The sequence below is a fragment of the Strix uralensis genome, chromosome 5 (genome assembly GCF_047716275.1).
Source record: "Strix uralensis isolate ZFMK-TIS-50842 chromosome 5, bStrUra1, whole genome shotgun sequence".
NCBI classification, from domain to species: Eukaryota; Metazoa; Chordata; class Aves; order Strigiformes; family Strigidae; genus Strix; species Strix uralensis.
The window spans coordinates 78,422,420-78,446,903 of NC_133976.1; the positions used below are offsets into that span (position 1 = coordinate 78,422,420).

Genomic DNA, 24,484 nt, shown 5'->3' on the forward strand with positions numbered 1-24,484 from the left:
ATACGATTTACCATAAAGGTAGGAATCTATGGAAAAAATTAAGTGGGTTTGCCCAATATTGCAATAAATCATATGATAAGATACAATTGAATAGACCCTAATTTCACTCTATGCCTCATGGATCGCCATTAGCTGACGTAGGGCCTTTTATCCCCAAAAGGATCACTTATTTTCAATATCCTTTTGCATATACAATCCAAATCAGGCGAGGCCTTATTTTATACTATTCTACATGTCAACTTATTGTTTTGTGTTAATGTAACAGCTAGAAGGCCTTGTCATTCGCCTAATGACAGACTAATTTGGTGACCTCTTCATGTAAAGAAACAGATTTTCAAACTATTGTGACAACTGCAAGTCCCTGTAAAAGAAAGGTGTCTTTTTCTGTAGGCCAGCAAAGGTTTCCACCTTGGCCAGTGGCACCCCCACAGTGCAGAGGAGGAGGGAGAAGGTGGCTGTTATTGCTACAGCATGTTCTCCTGTTGTCAGAAAATACCTGCTGTTGTAGGATACGCTACTCACAACTTCTCTGTTCTACCTTCCACCACTCTTTGACCTTCTCACTCCTCAGTAGGAGGAATTTCACTCTGGATTAGATTGTGAGCAGATATGGGATGAGGTACCTGCTTCTCCTAGTTTGGTCCTAACTGTGAAAGACGTGCCAGGGATGATTGGAAATGCCTGGTTGGCAGGATTTAGCCTGTCACCTATGATGGTAAATTAATTAGAGGAATACACACCATAAATGTAAACCTTTAATTGTAACACAGTTTTCTGCCTTCTCCCCACTGCCTGCTTGCTTCAGCTGTTACTAGTCCACCAACTCTCCTGGCAGTGGATGGGGTAACTGATACCACAGTTACAATGAAATGGAGGCCACCAGACCACATCGGAGCAGCAGGGTTAGATGGCTACGTTGTAGAGTACTGCTTTGAAGGAAGTAAGTGACAACGACTGTGGTATGTTATTCATGGTGGAAGTAGGTGAGACTTTCTCCATTTTTTCTCTACAGGTATCAGATGCTCTCACTTTAAGGCAGAGACTAATCAGTCAGCAGAAGGGTTTTGTTCAGGCTTCCATTGCTTTGTATTCCAGATCCTGCTCACTGATTGTAGTTCAACCCATCTTACGTTTGAAATCTGAAATCCAGATCAAACGCCATATAATCTTTTGTAGTGTACCAAGTACCATGTTAATCACTGACCTCTTTTTTGAGCTAAACGAAGAGTTGATGCAGTAAAGAGTAGATGAATGAATAGAAAATAATGAATAGCTATAAGTGCGGTCCGAAATATGTGCAAGTTGGCTGCGTTTTAGGGACATACTACTGACTGGCTACTTCAAGTGCCAGTTCCCAATACTGAGGACAGACAGCCTCTCCAATAGCTGGCTGCAGAAGTTATCTAGGCATGTAAAGTTCATGTCTGGATATTGAATTTCTCCAGTGTTTCAGTGTAGTTAGATACAGGATCTTTAACTATGTCCATCTAAGACATGAATCTATACAGAACTGAAAGGGAAAGATAAAGATGTAAGAGCCTGAGTAAACTTATAAGAGTAAAATAACAAGGAATAGGGAAATATAATTCATATTGTACAACTAAGTGTGGTGATCAAGCAGCAGAAACAGTATTTTCCAGCAGATTTTCTTCTGAACTGGCATCAAATGAAGTCTATTTGCAAAAAGTAAAATCCACCAACACCTGGGTAAGTATCAGATAGCCCGGAGTAGTATATGCAATACCCAGCCTCTGTGGGCAAATGCCAATCAGTGGGACTCCAGCAGTGTTGTGTATTTGGATGAATGGGACACTAATCTTCAGCTGTGCTAGCTGCTGCTCTTAACTGCGCTGTAAATCAAGTGGTGAGTTGGACACCTTTTTTCATAAAGGCATTTATTTCAGTGAAAGCTTTTCTTGAATGCAGTCCACAGCCTGGGGACAAGAGGTAGAGGACAGAACTTGTCATTCACACTGTCACGTGTTTCAGATTCAGACAATCCAGGAAAACAGTAGTTCACTAAAGTGGTCAGATACCACAGGAGCAGAGTGCCCTCAGCTCTCACCCAGGCGAGTGGGAGAGCGAGTGAAGAAGAACCACTGGCTTTTCTCAGGAGCATTCAGCATCTTGTAGTATTGAGCTGAATATCTGTAAGGAGCAGGAACAGACTGCAAGAAGCTCAGAGGTCTGGAGAAGATTACCTGAAGGCAGACACTGCTGGAATGGTAGGAAGGGTTTTCTTTGTATATTGGGAGGGAGCTGTGGGAACAGCTCAGAACGAGTAAGCATGCAGTCTCACATCAAGATACAGCATTCCTATAAAGTTTCCATTTCACAGGAAAGACGTATGGGAATATGAAGGAGACTGTCAATGTGAGGACTTCAGTGTATGCTGTATATTGTGCTCTGTTTAGCATTGGTAGGATGGTGGGGAAAAAAAGTTAAAAGTGCTTGTAAAATTCTACTGTCATAAAACCCTTGACATGACAGTATATGGTTTTCAGAGGAATCTTCCAAATCTATCATTTAAGGACTATGAGGCAGAAGATCTTTGCATACCTGTTGAAAGGAACAAATTCTTTACTTTTTTTTTTTTCAGATAGGTTTAAAACATACGAAGATACAAGAAAATGGCAGTCAAGTCTGTCATTTTATTGTTACCCACCTCAGTTAAAATACAATGGGTACAATGTATTTTACATAGTTTTCTGAGTGTTTATGTATATCTATATATGCCTCCTATATATGCATATACATCTATATATACACAATTGACATTATTTATGTATATATGTTATGAAAATTGCTAGGAAAAGGCAAGCTTAGTAGAAAATACCAATTAAAAAAGATGTGTTACTGGAATGTACATCCTTTTCTCTGTGTTCAGTCCTTTTTTTCTTTCTTGCAATATCACAATTCCTCCTTTTCTCAGTCCTTTCAGTGCCTGTTCTGCCTCAAACTAATATCTTCTATAATGTTTAATAACTCTTTTTAATTTCAAGGTACTTTTTATGACTGTCTATATTCATTCTGCTGTTCTTTTAGTTATCTGTTTGTAAACTCATTTGTCTTCACCTTCTCCATTCTTTCATCATTGTCACTGAAGCAGTTTTAAAGAGGGCTTTTTTGAGTCTTCCTTATCATAGAAATCATTAGGAGAAATCACAAGCTGAAAATAGGGAGAAAAAAAATATATATAATCATAATTTAGAAGAATCATGTACCATGAGCATTGGGTTGGCTTTGTGAAAATTGCTATTTCTCTTTAGTCTGAACCTCATAACTTGGTCAACATGGCGGACTCTTGGACTTCTCAACTATGGTAGCACCTTCGACACCTCTCTGTGTATATTACTGAATTGGAGTCTCATCATGGGTGTCTGGATCCAGCATTGCACGGGTGTGAATAATGTGAATATAGAACTCCGCAGGGCTAGTTTACAACATCCAACTTGAACTCTTTCTGTGTTGATGTGGAGTTGACACTAGAGAAATCAATTCCTAGTAATATATGATGCCAACTGGCTCTTTTGTGACATTTCAAGGGCAGCCCGATGAACTTGGCACTAGTTTTCCCTAGGACACTAAGTTTATCTGCCTTTAAAGGGCCATTGCACCTGCAGATTATATGTTTTCATATGTAGCAAATAGGCACTTCAGAGTCTCTGTTGGCTGAGATCTTTGCCAATGTACCCATCCAGGACCATGCACAGGTACTAGAATAGTATTTTTATTATCCTGACAATAGCCAAGTCCAGGATTCCAGGAAATTCAGGGCAGTGATAGCTTTTTCCAGGAAATAAAGCCTTTGTGATTACATATCTGTCATCATCTACAGTTTTGGCCTTCTTTAATTTTATTTCTATGTTGCCTTTAGCTAAATGTGTTCTCTTCCTTTGTTTCCCCAATGTTTTTTTCAAGATTTCTCTTTTTCTGTCTCTCTTACTCAGAATTCTTCTCTGAATTTCTTCTCTGTTCCATGATGTGTTTTCTTCTCCTATACTTTCTCCCATCATGATTTTGTTTCATTTCTCTCTTCCAAATGTTCCTTTTGTCTCTTTCTTTTCATCTTTTCAGGGCTGTGATCAGGCCCAAAGTAAAAAACCAACCTTATCTCCTCCTCTTCCTTTATCCATTAGCTTTCCTGTGAGCATCATGTATAACTGTTCTTTGATCTAGGTGCCCTCTTCCCATCTCTTTCCTCCCTGCAGTCTCCCTAAATATGGGTCTTCTAAATCTTTAAAGCCCAGCATCTATCTTTGCATACTTACTAACAGGAATTTCTAATCACTGACAAAATGCTCCATCTGTGTGAAAGTGGGTGTCTCTGATTAATTTTAAAGATGGATTCTCACAAGGTATATCGACAGATCTGTCTGAGGAATTGGTGGAGCCACCTTTTAACCTGGAAGGTACAGTATTCAACAAAGGATATAAATCTTCTTTAATGAAAGAAAAACTCTTTTCGTAAAAGTAAAGATAAATTTCTGAGAGTGACTTTTAGGGGCAACAGTCTACAGAATTTGCTGTAGTACATGTATAAGGGGAGGGGGAGGTGCTCAGGAAACAGTCATTGATTGCAGTCCTCTTCTGCTAGAAGCTGAAAGAAGCAGCGTGAAGGAGAACTTAATTCCTAAAAGATGCACAGTTATGAAAATGTACAACAGAATTGCGCTCTAAGTCTGCAGGACTCTCTAGTTTATAACAGTTCCCTTGTCTTCTGTACCATCTTTATAATGCTGTCTTTATATGATGTGGAAAGTATTGATACTGACTTGCTGCTGCATAAATCTGACTCCAAATGTCAAGGTACCAGCAGTGTTAAAGCAATCTATGTTTGGAGGACAGGGTGGAAAAGACAGTATCTTTTGTAATTGAAGCTTTTCTGAAAGACTTTACTGTTATGATCACTCTATGGATTACATGTGATTGCCCAGGGGTAGGACAAAAAATGTGAGAATGCTGTAATTATGTGAATAATTCTGACACAGCCTTCCTTTTTTAAAGGCATGAACAGAGATGGCATTTCATGGCAATTTGTAAATATTCTGTGTTTCTCTCATCCTTGTGCTCTCAGTAGTACTTTCAAGGATACTCAGTACTGGCTGAAAATAATTGTAAACCCCACTTCTCTCCAAGGAAGCTGTTAAAGCAATGATGAGTGCTTTTGGAAATATACTCTATGTCCCCCTTGTTTTCTGTCAGCTGAATTTTAAAGTTAATCAGCTTTCTCTCTGGTACAATTAAATGTTAGACACATTATAAAAAACATCTATTTTTCTAAATATAAATATATAATCAGCAGAAATCCTTTAAGGTTTGAAACATTCTTCCTATGTATGAAAGTGAATCAATATCATGTTATAGCATAATTAGAGAAACAAAATAGAGGTATTCATTAGAATATAATGAATCTATTACTGTTCTTTAGTTTTCCTCATTCGTGCAGTGGATGTATTTATAATTCCCTATTCTTTTGATTCGTCCTCCCCTCCTCATTCCCCTAAACCAGCTGATGAATGGATCGTGGCTAACCCGGAGCTGACAGACAAAACGAAGTTTACTATCAGTGGCCTGCCGACTGGCTCAAAAATCCTTGTGAGAGTAAAAGCTGTGAATGCTGCTGGTGAAAGTGAGCCCAGGTACCACCCAGGGCCTATTTTAGTCAAGGAAGTGATAGGTAAGATTCTCCTGCCTACGCTCACCCACAAATACAATCTGCTTCCATACTTAGTACTGGCTTTTTAAGGCTAATACTGATTTGTTGTTGGAAACTGGTGATATGGCCATATAAAGCCATTGTACAGTGGATAGAAATCATGAAATGTCTTCAAAAAAATAATAATATTTTTATTTGTTTCATTTCTGAGCCTTTATTGCTCAGGCTTTCAAGGCTTTTTTTCTGCAGAAGTTGAACCTGATGTTGCTTTTTTTAAGTTGAGCTGAGTTTCTTGCCTATTCCTACCACCATAGTGTTTGGTGTTACAAAAACCAACAGTGTGTTGAATGTAACATTGTGGGACCAAGAAATTTAAGATACCTCGCTCATTAGTCGCTTTTGGGAATTGTAGACCACACAGTCTCCTATTTATACTGATGCCCACCAGTGCTGCCTCAGTTAGAAAAGAAGATAAATGTCAAACACGAGCTTCTGGCTTTTTTCAGAACCTCCAAAGATTCGTCTACCAAGACACTTAAAACAAACCTATACTCGAAGAGTTGGAGAAACTGTGAATCTCGTTATTCCTTTCCAGGTAAGAACTAAAAACACTGACAGAAAATACTCTATTTTTCTTATACTGCTGCTTTTTAACTTATTTCTGTGTAACTTTGGTAGGCCAGTGAGTTAACTTAAGCAGATGTGGAAGCACACTGAAGTACATAGGTACTTGAAAGCTTTTGTTTTGATGTCTCAAACAAATTAGTTAAGCCAATTAATGAATTGGGTAACTAGCTTAGACAGACTGATTTGTCATCTGTCATCCAAAGGACACTTACAAATCCTCACAGTAGACATTACATGTGAGATAATCGCTAGCCCAATGCAAAATGGTTACACTGGCAGTAGTTACATATGGTATCAAAATAGCACTTAATAATTTTCTTGTCATGAGAGAGGAAGAGGGTGGGGAAGAGTGGGCAGAGTTTCACTGTCTCCTATAGTAACTACAACTTTTAAAACCTTGAAATCGCAGCTATAATATGACTATTTCTAAGGATATAGCACGTTTTCCCACAGCATTGTGTTAACCTTCATTCCCATACCTTTTACAAAGTGACTGTCTCTCTACCTGCAGGGTCCTTATTCTTCTGAATACAAGAATTACAGTAGAATTAATTTATATTTAATGTCTGCACACCTAAAGATATTGGGTGAGCATAATCTGGCTTCTACAAGGCTCTTAAAAGCCTTATAAAAGCTTGATCAGCAATACACTGCGAGAGACACTGCTCTTAAGAAATTAAAGGAATATTGTATGGTTATTCTCTAAGATTAGGCATTTAAAAAAGTGTGAGATTACCCTTTTCAGACAGCATCTGCAAATTGTTTGCCTCTGGAAGGCAAATTCCCTGGTAAAGCAGGTGGAATTCACTCTGATTTAAGTACCTAAATTGGGCACTACTAGGCCCACAAAAATGGCACACAAAAGATGTCAACCCAGCCTGCCTAACACTATTCCGACTGCTTTTGCAGAGAAAGAGAGTTTGGGATCCCTGGAGGTTTAGTCCACTACTTTACTCTTTCACTGGCAGTGTAGAGAATGTAGGCACTTACAGAGAGTGAAATATTTTGTTCTGCATTTTCTGGTTTTTTCTCCTTTTTTTTTTTTTTTAGAAAACTGGAAATTGTCAAATTTAGCCAGAAAGTTAGTTGTCCAATTTAGCCATAATTAGCAAATATTTTCAGTCTCCTGGAAAAAAAAAAAAAAAAGAAAAAGGTAAAAAAAATTGTTTCCTGGCTTCTTACAGGGAAAACCAAGGGCAAAAGTATCATGGCAGAAAAATGGTTCTCCAATAGACAAGAACCAAATCAACATCCGCAACACTGAAAATGACACTATCATCTTCATCCGAAAGGCTGAAAGGAACCACTCTGGAGAATATAACATGAAAGTGGAAGTAGAGAACTTGGAGGACAAAGCTACAATAGATATTCAGATTGTTGGTATGTTTTGAGAAACAAAAATAAACGCATTCCAGAGAAGCAGACTCCAGCCATTATAAGGCTATAGGAAAACAGAGGAATCCCAAAGAGCATCTTTCTCAAAAGTGATGGCTCTCCATGTCCAATTACTTGGCTATGTGGTCTCTAAGTAAACCTCCCTACACAAAGGCAGGTGCTTGCTGGAACATGTCAGTCTCTTTTCTTCACTGTTATGCTTTTCATGTTCTTGTCTATCCAGGATGCAAGCTTTTCCCCGTGGAGTGGTATCCATAGCCAGAAATGGTAGTAAATTCACAGTAACTTTGTCACAAGTATAATGTGGAAGAAATCCTAAATCTTGAAAGTACATGAAAGTGGGAAAGACAGACCAGAAAATGCATTTACTTTTAATTTTTACCAATCTATTTCTTTACATAATAGACAAAACTGGTAGCACAGCCTTTATAATGATTGTCCGATTTTGTCTTTTAGGAACACATCTTCAACTGGTTTTAACTTTCCCAAAATATCATGTCCTTATACAATCAAAGAGCATATGCATATTAGAAACCATACTCACAAAGTGGTCAAGTTAAGTTTTTCATAATTCTAACACGTCTTAACTTTAATAAGTTTTATTTTGGAACCTCAGCTTTCTTTTGATGTTGCTTTTGGCATGTGCGTATTGTAAAAAAGAGAGAGAGAAATCAAAGTAAGTGGAAGATGTGTGTAAGAAAGAGAGAGACAGAGAAAGCAAACAGTGGAAAATGTCAGCTGCCATATTTTCATTACAGATCGCCCAGGCCCACCAGAGGTTGTAACTATTGAGGACGTCTGGGGAGAGAACGTAAATTTATCATGGAAGCCACCAAAAGATGATGGCAATGCTGCCATTACTGGGTACACTATTCAAAAAGCAGATAAGAAGAGTATGGTAAGTAATAAGGAGGTGTTTCAAAGACTGATGTACTCATGAATTCTCCCTTTTGAAAATAAAAAGTCTTATATGCTTAAATTGATGTAGGTGGACAAAGCATTGATTAGTCAGTGTTCAGAAAATCTGCAAGGCATCTCTAAAAATTCTAAAAATCTCCTTTTCACTGTATCTAAAGCCTATAAATAGAAAAGTTTTCAGATGATGCTGAAGATGAGGACTAAAAAGGAAAGGACAGGTCCCCTGTCTCTAAATTACTGTGCTAAGGAGAAAGCAACAACAGCAGTGTGTAGGGTCCAGTGTGTCATGGATCATTCAAGTCGTAGTTTCCCCACATTCTCTGTGGTGATGAATTTTGCAATTCTGGCACAGCTGGCCTTCTACAGAAAACTGTTTTCTCAAAAGGCACTTTGGCTTTTAAAGATGCCCAAACTGTGGCACAGGGAACTCAGCACAAGTTCGTCTTTAGAAAAGCAAGAGAACTATGTAGGGCAGAGTAAAGAAAAGCAAAAACATTGTTGTAGTCATATTGCACTTTATATTGCATTTTTAGCATTAACCTCTTTCACCTCAGTTTGTTATTTAGGTATTGTGTACTAGGATAGAATTCACATGTCCTGTAACTGCTGCAAGACTAAAGCACTAGAACCCACCTCCCCATCTGAGCCTTTAGATATCAGAGGACCACCTGTATAAAATTACATTTCTCATGAACACTCAACCTGTGGAACAGGGGGTAGATCAGTGCACTGGTCTCTTGTGAGTACATGTTACTGCAGGCTAGTATATGCTACTACTTTCCCCTTACGTACTACTTTTCTTATCTGCAGCAGTGCCTCCTCTGTCAGCAGCATGGACTAGGAATGAAGGAGTCTGCCTTGCCTCACACAATACAACCTTTGTAATATTGGATTTCCTAAAACAAGCCCTCCCAGCTAACAGCATGTAACAATTCAGCAGGGTTCACTTTCCATTCAGCCTTCACTGCTCAGCAGTGAGCTCTGTGGTATTCTCATTATCACTCATTTCATTAATTATTGTTAGCATCACAATTTTTTAATTCATAAACTTTCCCTTAGAAGAAAAATCTTGCTCCCACAAGCTTGATGATTCTTTCAAACTTTTTATGGCTGAGAGGTGCAGGGTGTTGCAGGGCAGCTTACTCTCTGTGTTTACACCTTTCAGGAATGGTTCACAGTAATGGAGCACTACCACCGCACCAGCGCCACCATCAACGAGCTCGTCATAGGAAATGAGTACTACTTCCGGATCTTCTCTGAAAACATTTGCGGCCTCAGTGAGGATGCTACAATGACCAAAGAGAGCGCTTTGATTGCAAAGGATGGTTAGCTAATTATCTATTCCTTGTCAAAAGGGAAGGGGTGTGTTCAGAGGTTGGAAGGTGATTAGAGGTAAAGGCCATATCTCTACAGGTGGAGCTGGACAAATTCTGATTCTTGCAGTCAGAAATCCTGACATTTCAGAAACTGTCAGTTTAAACTTTAAAAAAAAATTACCCCTTTACGGAAGGGAAATTCTACAAACAGGTGGTGTAAAGGAAGAAAATCAAACGAGATCACCTCAGTTTGTCTGAAAGGAAGGAATACCTGACTGCTGTGATGCAGAGGACAGACAACCTGTACAACCCACACAGCCAGGCTGAAGGACTGAAGGTCCAGGTTACTGGACCCCACTTCCATTATTAAAAAGAAAAGTACCTCTCTTTTAGAAATGGGGTCATGAACAAAAGAATGGCTATAGGAATTGATTTTCATCACTGCTTACTTGCCCTTGCCATGATAGCAGGTATCAGGCCTAAACTGCACTGAAGTCAGTATGAGAGCTTCGATCAGGTTTCAGTGAAGCAAAGATGTAAACATGTGCACGGGAATAGATGTCATTCTGTCCAACTGTTTTAAATGCCAGCTTAGTTTGTGGGTGAAGATGATTTATTGATGGTAATCTCCAGTGCAGAGCAGGGATAAAGTGGCAGTGAGAAAATAGATTTTACTACCATATTCTCCTTGTACAGAAACTACATCCATTTGGGTATCTGTATTGTTAGTGCACTGTATGAGGCAGAAAGAAAAATGGATTTTCAGATACAGAGCCAGTTTGTAATCAGAACAAACTGTGAAAAGTAATTGGCAACAGAGTGAACAAGCCTTGTCAAGCCAGGCATCCCACAGTACATCAGTCAGGAACCGTAACATTCAGGGCATGCATGCAAAGACACAGAATAAATGTGAATTATTTTGTATACCACCTACTCAGGAAACAAAGAGAAGCTCTCAGATATCTACACTATAGCATGACGAAGGCCTCTGGTCACTTTGCAGGCTCACTTCCAGCCTCCCATGCAAGTGCAATTACTAGAATCACATTGGTACCTAGAGCAGTGCAGATTAGAACTGACCCTCTGTAGCTGTTTAAGATACTTGGGGATTTCACTACACACCAACACTCTTTTTATAAATGTTTTATTTTCATTTCATAGGTAAAGTCTACAAATATCCAGTTTACGACGATTTTGACTTCAGTGAACGGCCATTGTTTACTCAGCCTCTAGTCAACACGTTTGCTGTAGCTGGTTACAACGCTACTTTGAACTGCAGTGTTCGGGGCAACCCCAAGGTACAGCATAGCTCATAATAGCATCACTTAAAACACAAGAAAGTTTAACCTGACAATAAAACCTGTAATAACTTTTTTATTATTTGTCTCACTCACAAGCCAGGCTGAAGGCAAAAAGAGTGGTGTGGGCTCTAAAGAATACAAAAAAGGATCTATTTACCTGTGTTGTAGGCATTATGATAGTTACTAAATCCACAGATAACTCAGTGAAAGAGCAGAACCTCAGGAAAAGGCTGGGCTGTACTGGGACTGGCACTGACAACAGCTGTAGAGTTAATGTATCAGTAAAGTTGTTACTAAACTAAAACCATAATTATTCTATAAAAAGTTAATTATGCTTTAAGTAAGCACATTGCAGGAATACTCTGGGGACCACACTGGTCCTCAGACCTGCTGTGCAATGCGTCTTCCAGTTTCTTTTGAGTTGTGTCTTTCTGTGATTTATTTTCTCTTGTGAGAAACTGAACTGACCGAGGAAAATGAGAACTTAAGAGTGTTTAAGAACACATTTGCTGTTCACTCTTCACCTTCACAGTTTCTGACTGTGCAAATAACTGTGAAAAAACATGTTTTTCTTATTGACTTAATCGGATGTCAAAAGCTGTTGCTCAGATGTTTGCTGTCATTATACAGCACATCTTATATTGATAACAGGCTTGTATTTATGACTTTAATTATGTGATAGGGGCTGCACTGGAAAATCGTGCTTAAAAACAGATGCATGATGCAGACTGTATTTATGTTTGAGTTCAGAATTACAGTTTCCTTTCTATCACTACTTTATTTTGTATCATTTCTGGATTGCTCAGCTTTAACTGAACATCACAAAAAGTGATAAAACAGTTAAGTTCATAGGTTTGTACATGTGGGCTTTCTTTTGTTTTTACCACAGCCCAAAATAACCTGGCTGAAAAACAAAGTCATTATAATGAATGACCCAAAGTACCGAATGTTCAGCAATCAAGGTGTCTGTACCTTGGAGATCCGCAAACCCAGTCCCTATGATGGCGGTACTTACACCTGCCACGCAGTCAATCAACTTGGAGAGGCAGAAGTTGATTGCAAACTGGAAGTAAAAGGTAAGGGTTTTAAAACATTACAAATGCCCTGTTTGTCTGAACACCATCTACACAGGAGTCAAAAGTATGCAAGGCAAATGCAAAAAGGAGTTCAAACAAGTTTTTTAACTTTCCCAGATGAAAATAACAACTTGGTTAGGACAAAATACACTATATTGGTTGCTTTGTTTTCTTTTCAAGGACCAACATGCTGTGCTTATGTTACATTATCTTTTTTCCCCCCATGCTGATTCACATCTTCAGTGATTGCAAGAACTTTTTCACAAGTGACAAAATGGTAGACTATAATTCTTGGGGCTATGCCACTTACCCGAGAAACTCTAGTAAAACTCAGCCATAGAGCTATTCGGGAAAGCTTTAAGAAAATCATCTTGGATAAGAGCCAGATCTCTGAAGAAAATGGCAAGGTGAAAAGGAGAGAAGGAAGAAAGATTAGTCCAGGGCAGACTTTCTCTGCTTTAAAATTATTTATTAAACACACCAAACTTTTGCTTCCAAGGAAGTTTGTTAGCAAAATCATATAGCAAAAGGCAGTATTGTGCCCAAAGACACAATCTAGTTGATACATAAATTGCTGTATTTGCTTTAAGAACAAAGTATTCAAAACTATGGGTTTTGCAAATACAGGGAAAGAGGACAAAGTAGGTTAGCCTTCTACAACTGAAGACATATCTTTAGTTTCATTAATAGATAAATTTTATGAATTCTAGGTAGTTCAGCATTGACTGGTATATCCTGAATGGCAATAGAACTTGGATTGGACTACTAATGAATAATCTCAGAACCATATTTTTCAGAAAATTACTTCCTAGGAAAAGATGGGGTCATATTTAGCTGGACTATCTCCCACCAAAGACTTTTTGCTTCAACTGTGGAATAAGCTAAGTATTTCTGAAAAAAATAATCTGAGGTTATAAGTAAGGAAAGCTGCCTAAAGCCAGCTGATAGGAAGTGTCTAACTCGGGAGTTTAGAGGGAATTTAGGCCAGCTGAATATGGCCTTAATTATGTTATTTCCATGATGCTAGTCTATAATGAAAGCCATAATATTTAATATCCTTATGGATTGTATTGTGTTTAGTTTGGATTTCAATTTCCGTTTTCTGTATTTTCTGATGTATCTTCTCCCACAGCTCAAATCTGCTAGCAAGAAGCCATTGCAATAAATGTTTGGTCTGTGAAGTTGAATATTTAACTAATGTAATGAAAATATGCATAATATATTTCCTAATTTTCGTTATTTATTTTTAAGATACTGTGTTTAAAAGGTGACGTCCTCATCCTCGAAGTATGATTGTTTTCCTTAATCACAAGCAAATTTTATTTAACAGTGTAACAGAAGACTTCATTGCCTGAGAAGGTTGCTTCATCTAGTTTTTTATACTGAAAGGCCAAGTTAGTTTCCTATTTCATTAAATTCCCAAAGTCGCCAAGCCCTAAGTTTTTACGCATATTTACATTCAGTTGTAACTTTTTAGTCTTCAGCACTTTGCTCATAGTACAACCAAATACCACCTTTTAAATACAAGAAGCTGTTTATTTCTGTCCTTTGTTTTACAAAGAATTTTTTACATATAATGTGCAGAATACTGTGAAACATTTTTAAGATAAGAAATAATTTAACTAATATCTCTGCATTTTAGGAAGTCCAAAATCCAAACATTGCCATGGATTGCATATTATTCTTCAATAATTCCCTTGCCAGCTGTTGTGAAATATAGATGCTTCTGTTGATCTTGGAACTTTTTTTCACTGAATATCAGGATGAATTAGTTTGTTGGTTTTGAAACATAATACAAACACGTCATCATTCAGGCTTTCTTTTAATATGCAACAGTTTCCAAGAAATCCTTCACCATCAGTGGAAGCTGCTTTATGGTAGAGATTTTAAGAGAGAAGTGTGGAGAGATTTTTGTCTTTGATCAATATTGATGGGGAATTCAATTTCGTGCATTTATGGACATTTCTGGACTGATACGTGAAATAGGCTGGGAAGGCTTAGGTCCTTTTCCAGTCAATTAGAAGTAACACATCTAGGAAAAAAGCTACGATTCTGTTCATTAAAGTGGTCACTAGGTACAGCTGAGATGATGTCCCTGATGATTTCTGCTGGCAAATGTTTATTTAACTTTTATAGGTCCAGTTTTCTGAGTAGTGTTCTGAAATAGAGAGCACATAATACACTATGTTCACAGGCTGCCAGACCTGTCCCATCCACACCTGATTCTTTCCATAACGGCTGCCTTAAAGATTGAAACAAAAAAATTATATCTGGCAACATGGCAGCAAGCATTTAGGGTAGACAACAGTCAGAGCAGTGAAGCACTGGAGCAGATTTCCTGCAGAGGTCATAGAGCCTTTGATACCAAGAGCCTTTAAGAGCAGCTTAGAAGAATGACTGCAGCACAACTTAATAGGATTATGATACGCACCAAGTGACATCTCAAGATTGCTTCCAGCTCTATGAGTCTGAGATTTTGACTCAGTTCTTAACATTGCTGACATACCCTAGCACCTCAGTCAGATCCAGTATCCCCCAGTCATTCATCCCACAGGAAACCTTGGACAAATTCATGGGCTTTGCATCGTGTCCTGAGGGTTGTACTAATCATCCTATCAGCTGGCTGCAGCACTTCCTACAGTCTCAATTTCTCTGGCACCTTATCTTGGGGTTGCAGTTGAACATACCTTTGTTACAGTGAGAATGAGGCTGTAAGAATTACTTCCTTTAGACAAGATTTAGTTCATCCTTCCCCACTTTTAAACAAAAGCTCTCACAACCCCTGACTGCAAAAGGCTTGTAGCGTAGACATTTCTAGACTCAAAAAGCCTTCTTTCTTCTCAAAGGAAGTAATATTTACTTTAAAAGATCAACTGAAAAAATAGAATACTATGCCACAGACATCTTGTTCAGAGCAGTACTTCAGTTTTGCATCACCCCTGGAAGAAGTCCTGAAAAATGCAGGCCGTTAGGATCCCACCTAGGCTGTGTGTTGTTTCTCTCTTCTTAGCTATGTGATGGGCTGCTTCATTAACCTAAATCCCACCTCCCCTAGTTAATGGTTGGTTTCTGAACCCAATTTCATATCCACCATCAGCTGGTGCAGTCCCACTCCCTCCCACCAAGCCTGGTATTGTGGCTCCCAACAGTTTGGGCTGTGAATGGTCACCCTTGCTGAGATTCCTCTCTCCAACCTGGCAGGTTTAGCCATTACTTTAGACTCCTTTTTGAAGACTGCTTAGACTAGCAACTTGTAGGGCTTAGGCAGAGGACAGCTGTTGTAAGGGTTCAGTGCTGACACTCTTAACATGACTGGCAGTTCAACTGATGATTTCAAAGGGAATAGGATTAAGTGAATACAGCAGCTGTAGCTTGGCAAACCCGGGCAGGCTCAGGGTTTGCTATATAATACAGACAAATGCAAATTAGTATCAAACAGCCGGACCATAAAAACGTAATTACATCTTAATTTTGTCTTCTATTGACTTACATGTTGAATTATCATTCTCCTAAGTTTCCCAGCCTGTTTGTTAATTTAGGAAGGCTCTTCGGATGACTGCTCACCACACTGATGCAGAGCAAAGACTTACGGATTTCTGAGTCACTGGAAATGGATTGCAGTGTGTGTGTGTGTGTGTGTGTGTGTGTGTGTGTGTAGTGAGATACAGTTGAATGTTGCCTGAACAAGACCAACAGGCTCAAGTCTATGTTACCCATCTGGTGAATGTACTAGCTACAGTGCTGTTATTACAGATCTGTGGATAGTAAGTCATGCTAAGGAGCTCTATGCCATGCAACAGTATATATTGTAGTAAGTGAATTTTCTTTATGTTGGCTAAAATTTCTTTTATACATCTGTTTATGCGATATTGGAGATCTGAAATTTATCATGCATATATATATATATGCTCAGTCCTAGGAATGTCATAGAATTACTCACAGAACAGTCTAGGATTTCTGATTTTGCACAATATTTGAACAACTGAGTAGCTATGAATACTCTGGCTATGAATACTACCAGTATGCTACAATTTTCTACTTTTTTAGCCATTTGCTTACATTATTTTAGGTGTAAAATTAAAACCCCTAGTTGTTACTAAATTTAATGCTAATTTCCTGAAAAAGTTTTAGTGATAATTATGAACACAATAATAAAAACAATAAAGCCTTATTCTGTCCTCAAGAAAAGGTTTTCATGTACTGATGTTATTTCAGATGGTACTTCATTATTCTGTTTTAAGTTTTGCTAAGTGAACCTAAAGATGGCAGTTATATTAGCTGCTCAGTACAATTGCATGTACAATAGCTTTTTTTGTAAATATAAACATGCGGTAAAAAGTCACATAATAGTTCTTAGAGAAAAGAATAACTCTACCTATGTATCTTGAAAGATGATACACAGAATCTCATGATACATGTTTCATATTCATCTTACTGCAAAAAATAATTTATGTATCTTCTAAGTTTGTTGAGGTAGATCCCTAAATATGGTTGTAAATCTCCCATTACAAGAAGTAAGGAACTGATTCCTTATCAGCTTCACTGGGGTCAATGAAAAGATTCAGATAAAGCGCCATGCTTCTTTTATCATGAAACAAATATTTTTGGAGAATGTTTATCTTAAGAGCAAAATCAAGGTTGGTGATCACCCCAATAGGTTGATGATAGCAAAGATGCTGTATGAGAAATATTTTCAAAAAAGGTTTTAAAATCAACTGGGAAGAATTTCAAATGCGAATAAATACCACTATAAATATTCTAATTCTGCAGTGATATATCATGGAGTAATTAACCCAGGAGAACCATTCTTCTTGGCGGGGAATAATCAGGTTTATAATAAGCATACTCCTCTGGACATTCCATTTCATTCCCTTCCTTTCTTTCCACATGCAAACGCATTTTCTGCATGCCAAGTGTGTATTTATTTGCTTTTTCAGATTAAACTAGCTAGTGTCTCATGGCATACAATGTCTATGTCACATGAGCAAAGAAGGCCAAACTAATCAAGAATATGGATATTTAACATCAGAGTTACAAAGGTTTTAGACATATTTCTGCTATGCTACTGGGCATAGAACTATCTGTACCTATAAAGAATTTATTTAATGACTGTGACTACCTTTAACCAGAACACTTAGACCTTTCCATGAGATAGAAATTTGCATCTCAAAAAAACGGCTCTCAGTTTGCAGAATTATTGAAAGAACAGAAGTATGATAAAGTCATTTGCTGTGCTTAAAAGGCATTCTTCTTTTTAGATTAGTCTTTAGTAACAAGTTAGTGCTCAGAATGATAATCCGTGCCTGAGCTTAACCTACAGAATCTAAGGATGAAATCTTGATCCAACTGAAATCAGTGAAAACTTTTTACTTACAAGCCTATAATTTTACTTCATTTTCTCTAGAACTTATTTTTAATTCAAGTTCAGTGGGATTCAGAGAATTTGGCTCTTTCTATAGAAACGTATTTGCTTGTAACCTTGGCCAAATCCAGAATATTGACAGTGCAGTTTTAAAATGACAGAGATGCCCAGAAACCAGTCCGCAGTATACTATGCATCAAAATTTTCTATTTCAAACCTAAAACATGTTAAGAAACCAGGCTAGATAATATTCCTGTATTTTTTTAAGTATTAAGATATTTTTCTTAAAAGGCTACAATAGGTACAAAGTTGAGTGCTTTTATATACATACACATATATAAATGTATATACATGGGTGTTTTAAAGAGTCAAAATGTTTAATTAAAGGTAAGGGCTCCTATAGAGTAAATAGCATGCTTTAAGTAATGTAAATGTGGTTATGTGACAAAGTACATACTTTAGTGCACAGGTACGTAATTAGACTGTACTTGATTATTTTGCCTTATAGCGTTTCAACATATATATATATATATGCTTCAGTGTTATGTGTGTGCTTTTTTCCCCTGGTGGAAAATACTATATATATATATGTGTCAGCTTCTTTGAAGCTACATTTGGAAACGTTTATCATAAATGTCAGTTGCATAATTTGGTTCCAATCTATACTTTAGACTAATTACAGGATTTATAGTTACTTGTACATATTAATATAGCTTTTACATATTAATGATAATTTTGAAGTGGAACTGGATCCCTACCTTTTACTCTTCATGTGCTTCTATTCCTACATATTTTACATGACTAAGGATTAAAACATCATCTTGACATAATTGTAAGCATAATTTCACTCAACATTTTCTTTCTACTTTTGTGTTTGTGATTAAATTGTTACTTCTCTTTCTCTCTCTCCCTTAGTTACACAGTAAGGATTTTTGAATGTATATTGTCATCTAAGGTAAGCTTTCATATGGTTCTTGCATATGAAGCTTATGTCTGGTTACACGTCATACAATGTCTGCCTAGTATGGCATGATTTTCATTATTTCACTTAATGAAAATGTTTCTTTATAAATTAGTAGCATGATAGTTTTAATGCATATAAATCCAGATTTTTATAATAACTGCTTGTTACGGTAATTCCTCTTAGTGGTACATCACACTACCTTTGACACACATTTCAACAGACTTTAACAGTGCATGAGTTAGCATGATTAACTAGCATGAATAAAATGCAAGTAATAGAAGAGCATTTTGCATTACAGTCAGGAATATTTCTCTACATAAATTAAATATTTATTCCACAGTTAATTTCATTTAAAATAGAATGATTCATATCACAACTTGCACTACATGAGTTGAAAAGAATGCCAAAAAGCATGCTTTTTTTGGTCTGTATTGTGCATCTACCTAAGGTCAGGAGCAAACAGTTCTGCAACAATGACAGTGTTAAATGAGATAGTGCAGTCTCATAATCACTAGTAACTAATATCACTTTAACTGGATAATCCTCATGTTAATAAAGGTTATAAATTCCTAAAATCTGTACTCAGGACAAATCTGTAAGTATCAGGTCAGCTGCATTTAGCTGAAGCATTCAGAGAATGGCAATGTGCTTTTGCTTTAAAGCTTTTGGTGTGTTCCAGAAAAGGCTCAGAAGGTAAGTGCAGTTGTTAGTGGGTGGGTTTGCAGCTTGCGGAACAGAACGCTCATACAGATTTGTAAGAGGAATAGTAATGGTATGTAGCTTTCTTACAACAAATGCCACCCTTCTCCTTGAGAAAGGGCAGACTAATGCTTTTAGCAAAATATTTATCTTTTTGCCACTGTTCCTTCCAAATGCCATTTGATTTCAATGAAATTTAACAGAAAGATCCATGTGTTTAGTTTCCATGACATTTTTTTCAGTGGCATGAAATTTCACTCCTAATTTGGATTATTTGTATTAAATTACTGCTTCTACATCAGTGGGATCTGGGGTGCCCTGGCTGGTGTGACACTACATACATGTTCTTCTGAGCACTGAAATAAGCGTTTTGTATTGAATTGCTAAAATTATTAAATATTCCTCAAAAATCTTTCTTCCAGAATGCCAAAGAAAATATTGAGTACTTCCAATGGCTTTCTTATAAGCCCAGGTTTCTAATAGTAATTTAGAATAGGTTTAGTTCAGTTTTTTACTCACAGCGGCTAAGCCACAGTCATAAAGCACATAGGCCTAAAAGGCTGCAAATGGTACTTCTGATACCTGTTCAGTGAATATGGACTCCAACCATCGTAAAACTGGAACGGGGGTGGTGGGGAAAGTTTAGTTTCACAGAGACAGGAAACAAAGTTTTGGTGGGGCTGGAGGAAATGCTAAATACAAAAGGCCCCTATTTGTCAGCGGGGCTGTGAGGATGGACACGCACTGATGCAGCTCAGGAAGATGCTGGCCACAAGTGTGGAGTAAGTTTGCCCTATGGATTGGTGCAAGATCTCCTGCAGCTTTGAGATCACATACCAATAGCTTCAAGCCCTGGGAAAACTCTAGAGCTTTCAGGGAGTAAGCACCTGGATCCAAGGTGGTCTATTTTTTATTCAAAAGTGAATCCAAAATCATTCTTCAGACTTCCTCAGGAGATGAAAGCTTTGACTTTCATCACCTCTCTCTGGAGTCTAAAGGCACCTATATCTAAAATCCTGGCTTTTTTTCATATGATTCTTTTACATATGTCATCCCACCTGTTATTTCCAAGCAACATGGTAAATATCTTGCTAAATGCTTATAAAACATTATAAGACCCAACACTAGAATAATTTTAATGTCTCTGCATGTTTCCCACAACTCATCATAGTCAGGTGTTTTCTCCATTGTTCCCTCTGGGCTGAATTCCATCTGTGACTATTCACCCAGCCTGATGGAAATCCAGGAGGGTTATTTGAGGTGAAGCTTATCATAGACTATTGCATGGATTGAGATAAATGACTGAATATATGACATCCTAGAAATGAAATTCACCCTGTGCAAGAGGACAATAAAGTTCTGTATTGTACAGACATTAAATAATGGTTAATTCTTGTGCTGGACTTTTGAACAGGGATGAATATTTTATCACATCTCAAAATGAAGTATGCAATAAGGACTGACTAAATCTTTGTCACTTACACCAGAAAATAAAGTACAAAGCTGTTGCTCCAGGGACCTTCAACCTGAAGATTGTCTTATTCCTTGTTTGCAGGTGGGCTTTCACTCTTCAGACTATTGATGGATGGAGTGCCTCCGCATATCGTTAATTTATATATGCGTGAAGTACAGGCAGACAAAACTGAGGGGAAGTGAGAGCCCGTCCCCAGTGTTTCCTCCCACTGCGCTGGAAGTTGGTAGCAGAATTACAGCATTTTAGTTCTTGCAATGACAGAAGAAACGTGTGATTGGGGATTTTATTTTCTTTTTTTTCTTTTTTTTTTTCTTTCTTATTTGTTGTTTTGTTTTCCCTACCTGCTCTTACTGAAAAGAAAGAATACGCATGGATTGCTTTGGGATTGAAAAATTAAATGAACTGAAGACAACACACGTTTCGTTATGTTCAGCTTTATTTTCTGTTTGATATTGTGTTCTGTTTTTTAATGAGGAAAGAGAGGAAGCCATGTAATAAACATGAGGAGGCAGTCAGTTTGTACTCGGTGGTACAAAGCATTCTTTCTCAGACTGAAAGTACATGGATTAGCCAGTAGCTGTGCAATAAGACCCCTGGAATACATACCTCTTTGATAATGTATCTTATTCACCTGAGAATTGTTTAACAAAATATGGGTTTACTACACCGTAATGAATACATATGTACTTAATGATCATTTAAGTTGAACATATCTTCCTTTAGAAGTTTTGATTTCTTAAATCCAACTCATCAGTCTCTCAACTGAACTGAAATTGGTTTATTTAATGTACAATAAATATGAAGTGTTTAAGATCTATCAAGTTCTTGTTTACTATGTTCTTAGGCTTTTTTCTGTCTCATCTTACCACATTTCTCATTTAATTTCCACATACTGTAAAGCAGGAACCTGAGCCCACCACACTGAAGGAAAACCAGTATCAGCAGTCACCTACACTTTAAGGTACATGACACAGAATGTGAGTGAAAATAAATGCTATAGATACATGCAATTTTGTATCCGTATGTCTTCAATATTTTAAATATTATAAATGCCAACCATGACAGCTTCCATCACTCTGGATCTGTCCCCTTCCTCAGCAATTCATGGAGCTCTTGTAGGTATCGTAGCAGAAACGGGACTCAGACCATATCACTAGTGAGTTTACTGTGCAAGTCAAAAATGCCTTGGATAAGGTAAAATGACTACGTTACTTTTCTGACTCTAACATCATTAATCTCCAATTATTTCAGGAGTGGGGGTGGTTGTCTGTAAGTCACTAGCAAACTCTGAAGCATGTGAGACACTAGGTTACACATAATTTGGCCAGGTTGTCGATTCCCTATTGTCCTGTCATTTATTTACCAGTTCTCACTCTGGCTGTATAGATAGGGTCAGTTATGTGTTTACTGACTAATGACTGATCTCCAATTATGGTTTATAAAGATAAAGGTCTACTTAGACCAGTAGTACATCACAACATGGTTATTTGACATCAGTGCATTTTCAGATATTCAGCAGTCAGCAATTATGCAATAATAAAAGAATGTGTTACTATGAACCGCCACGGCTGAACTGCTGTTTCTGCAGTTGAATTACCACTTCTTTCACTTTGGGGATCTCTGAAAGCATTTTCTCACTTTGTTCTGTAAATCTTACTTTCTTTGCAATCCTTCTTCTTCTTTCTGTCTTTGTGATTTCTTCTGGGCTGCCATCTGTGCAAGGAAACAATTCTCCATTCCTGGTGATCCTGGACACGCCCCCACCTGCATTTCACTCCGCTTCCACCCCCACCTGCATTTCACCCTGCTCCTGCCAAAATCAATTCTCTCCTACACATTCATTCACACCTATGCATGAAAGAAGGCAACACGCCTACTAAGAAGAAAATTTCATAAAGGAATAATAATTTCTCTTTATTCTGTATCTCACCAGTGAATCGGGACTCCATCTGTTTCAAAGCACAGAAGGCATTGGGAAAGGGTCAGCCTGAACTGACCTGCCATGCAGGTTTAAGCATTTAAGCACATGGCCCTCATTTAAAATGTTACCAGTCTGTTGAGATACATTATAGTCAGCACCAAAAGCTACAGTTATTGTGAGTTTCTGTTTTTCAGTAAACCGAAAAGGATGCACGTAGCCATCTGCACTTCATATGCAATGATGCTTACAGCTTCAAGCTTATGTTTCTATCTGCCTCCTCAGCCTTAACACACCATCCATAATAACCTGGCAGCCAGCACAAATCTCAGCTTCTGTAGGCTCTCTGCTGACGGAATCAGCGACTCTAATTTCTAGCAGATGCCAGCAGTGTTAAAAGACAAGCTGAACTAAGCTACTTTTCATTGTGTGAACTGTAAGCATTACATTTGCATGCCCTTAATTCCTCCCCAGTTGCATTGCCCAGCATTTGCCACTGTCCGTCCCTGGGGCTCAAGATGCGTCACGCCAATAGGAAGTACTGGGTATCGGGCTGTGGGTGGAATTGAGATGAGTGGGCATTCATGTGCTATAAATTCATCCTTTCACTAACTATGCTGACCAGCCAAGCCTCTGGATTAAAAATTAATTGAAAATTACTTTGAGAGGAATGATAGGATGGGGTGGATAGGAAAGGGATTTCTAGTAGGTCTAAAAGAGGCTGAAGAACCTTAAATAGAGAACAACAAAAGATAAAGTTTTGATTTATGATGATTTGCCTAATGGGATTCTCCAGGGATGGTGTTTGATAGATGAAATAAAGTGACCAAAACCACAGTGTTAAGAAAATACTAATGAAATCTGCAGTTAGTACCAGCTTGGGAGAATAAAGACGTACCAAAGACAACAAAAACTACAGGCAAAACAACATAGAGACTAGAAGCAGCAGAGTATCATGCTGTAGAAGATATGGCCCAATGCTCCCAAGAAGACATTTTTCCAAAGTCAGCTCATATGGAATTTCCAGGAAATTAGTGGACCTGAAAGAGACCTAGGAGTAACAGAGGTCAGCAAATAAAACCTGGTCATACGAGATGAAGTAACAGCAAAACACAAATCTCCAGAAGTGAAACTAGTAGTGCTTTTATGGCTTATGGTTGTGTTCCCTGAAGTCTCACAATATGTGAAACCAGTTCAAGTCCTCACCTAGTTGCATTATTCATGTTATCTGCTATGTACACTCTCCATCGACAAGTATGTGCTGAGGTTATAGTTCAGTAGCACCTTTAATAAGGCTTTTCTTTTTTGCACACTTTCACATATCTGGTAGGAATTTAGTATTTTTGAAAGCTCTGCCTTGGTGTTCAGTGCCACTTAACACAGGTCAAGGAATAAGAAGGCAGACCAAAACATGGATACACACACAGATAGACGCACAGAGAAAGAAGAATCAAAGTTAATTAGAAAAAGAGTTTTATTTTTAAGGAAGCCAGAGAAAAAGATTTTGTCTTTTCTTGTCTTGCTCTCCTTGCCCATGGAAGGGCACTTGGCATATAAATGTTACTGTTGTATAAATACAGATCCATTCTCAAATTGTTGTATGTGGAGCTTGATACAGGCATTGTAGTTACCTATTTGCACTGAAAGATCATAGCTAGTGCCAGCCCATTTTTCCCTCACTGAAAACAATCTCACAAATGTAGAGAGGGAAGGAGAAAAAATACATGCAAATCTTTTAAAGAATGCTTAAATTGGGAGATGCTGTTTTTAAAGAG

At 37.8% G+C, this 24,484-nt stretch overlaps 1 protein-coding gene across 1 annotated transcript in view; it reads left to right on the forward strand.

Annotated features, from left to right (window-relative positions):
* The window catches only part of MYBPC1 (myosin binding protein C1), a 54,670-nt gene extending 33,062 nt beyond the window's left edge, over positions 1 to 21,608 (forward strand). Inside the window, exons 19-29 of the mRNA XM_074870269.1 lie at positions 806 to 940; positions 4,344 to 4,412; positions 5,513 to 5,680; positions 6,166 to 6,254; positions 7,471 to 7,666; positions 8,440 to 8,579; positions 9,765 to 9,924; positions 11,077 to 11,213; positions 12,106 to 12,292; positions 18,570 to 18,609; positions 20,873 to 21,608. Coding sequence (XP_074726370.1) covers positions 806 to 940; positions 4,344 to 4,412; positions 5,513 to 5,680; positions 6,166 to 6,254; positions 7,471 to 7,666; positions 8,440 to 8,579; positions 9,765 to 9,924; positions 11,077 to 11,213; positions 12,106 to 12,292; positions 18,570 to 18,580 — 1,292 coding nt within the window. The 3' untranslated portion in view covers positions 18,581 to 18,609; positions 20,873 to 21,608. The remainder of the gene's footprint in view (positions 1 to 805; positions 941 to 4,343; positions 4,413 to 5,512; positions 5,681 to 6,165; positions 6,255 to 7,470; positions 7,667 to 8,439; positions 8,580 to 9,764; positions 9,925 to 11,076; positions 11,214 to 12,105; positions 12,293 to 18,569; positions 18,610 to 20,872) is intronic.
* The last annotated feature ends 2,876 nt before the right edge of the window (positions 21,609 to 24,484 follow it).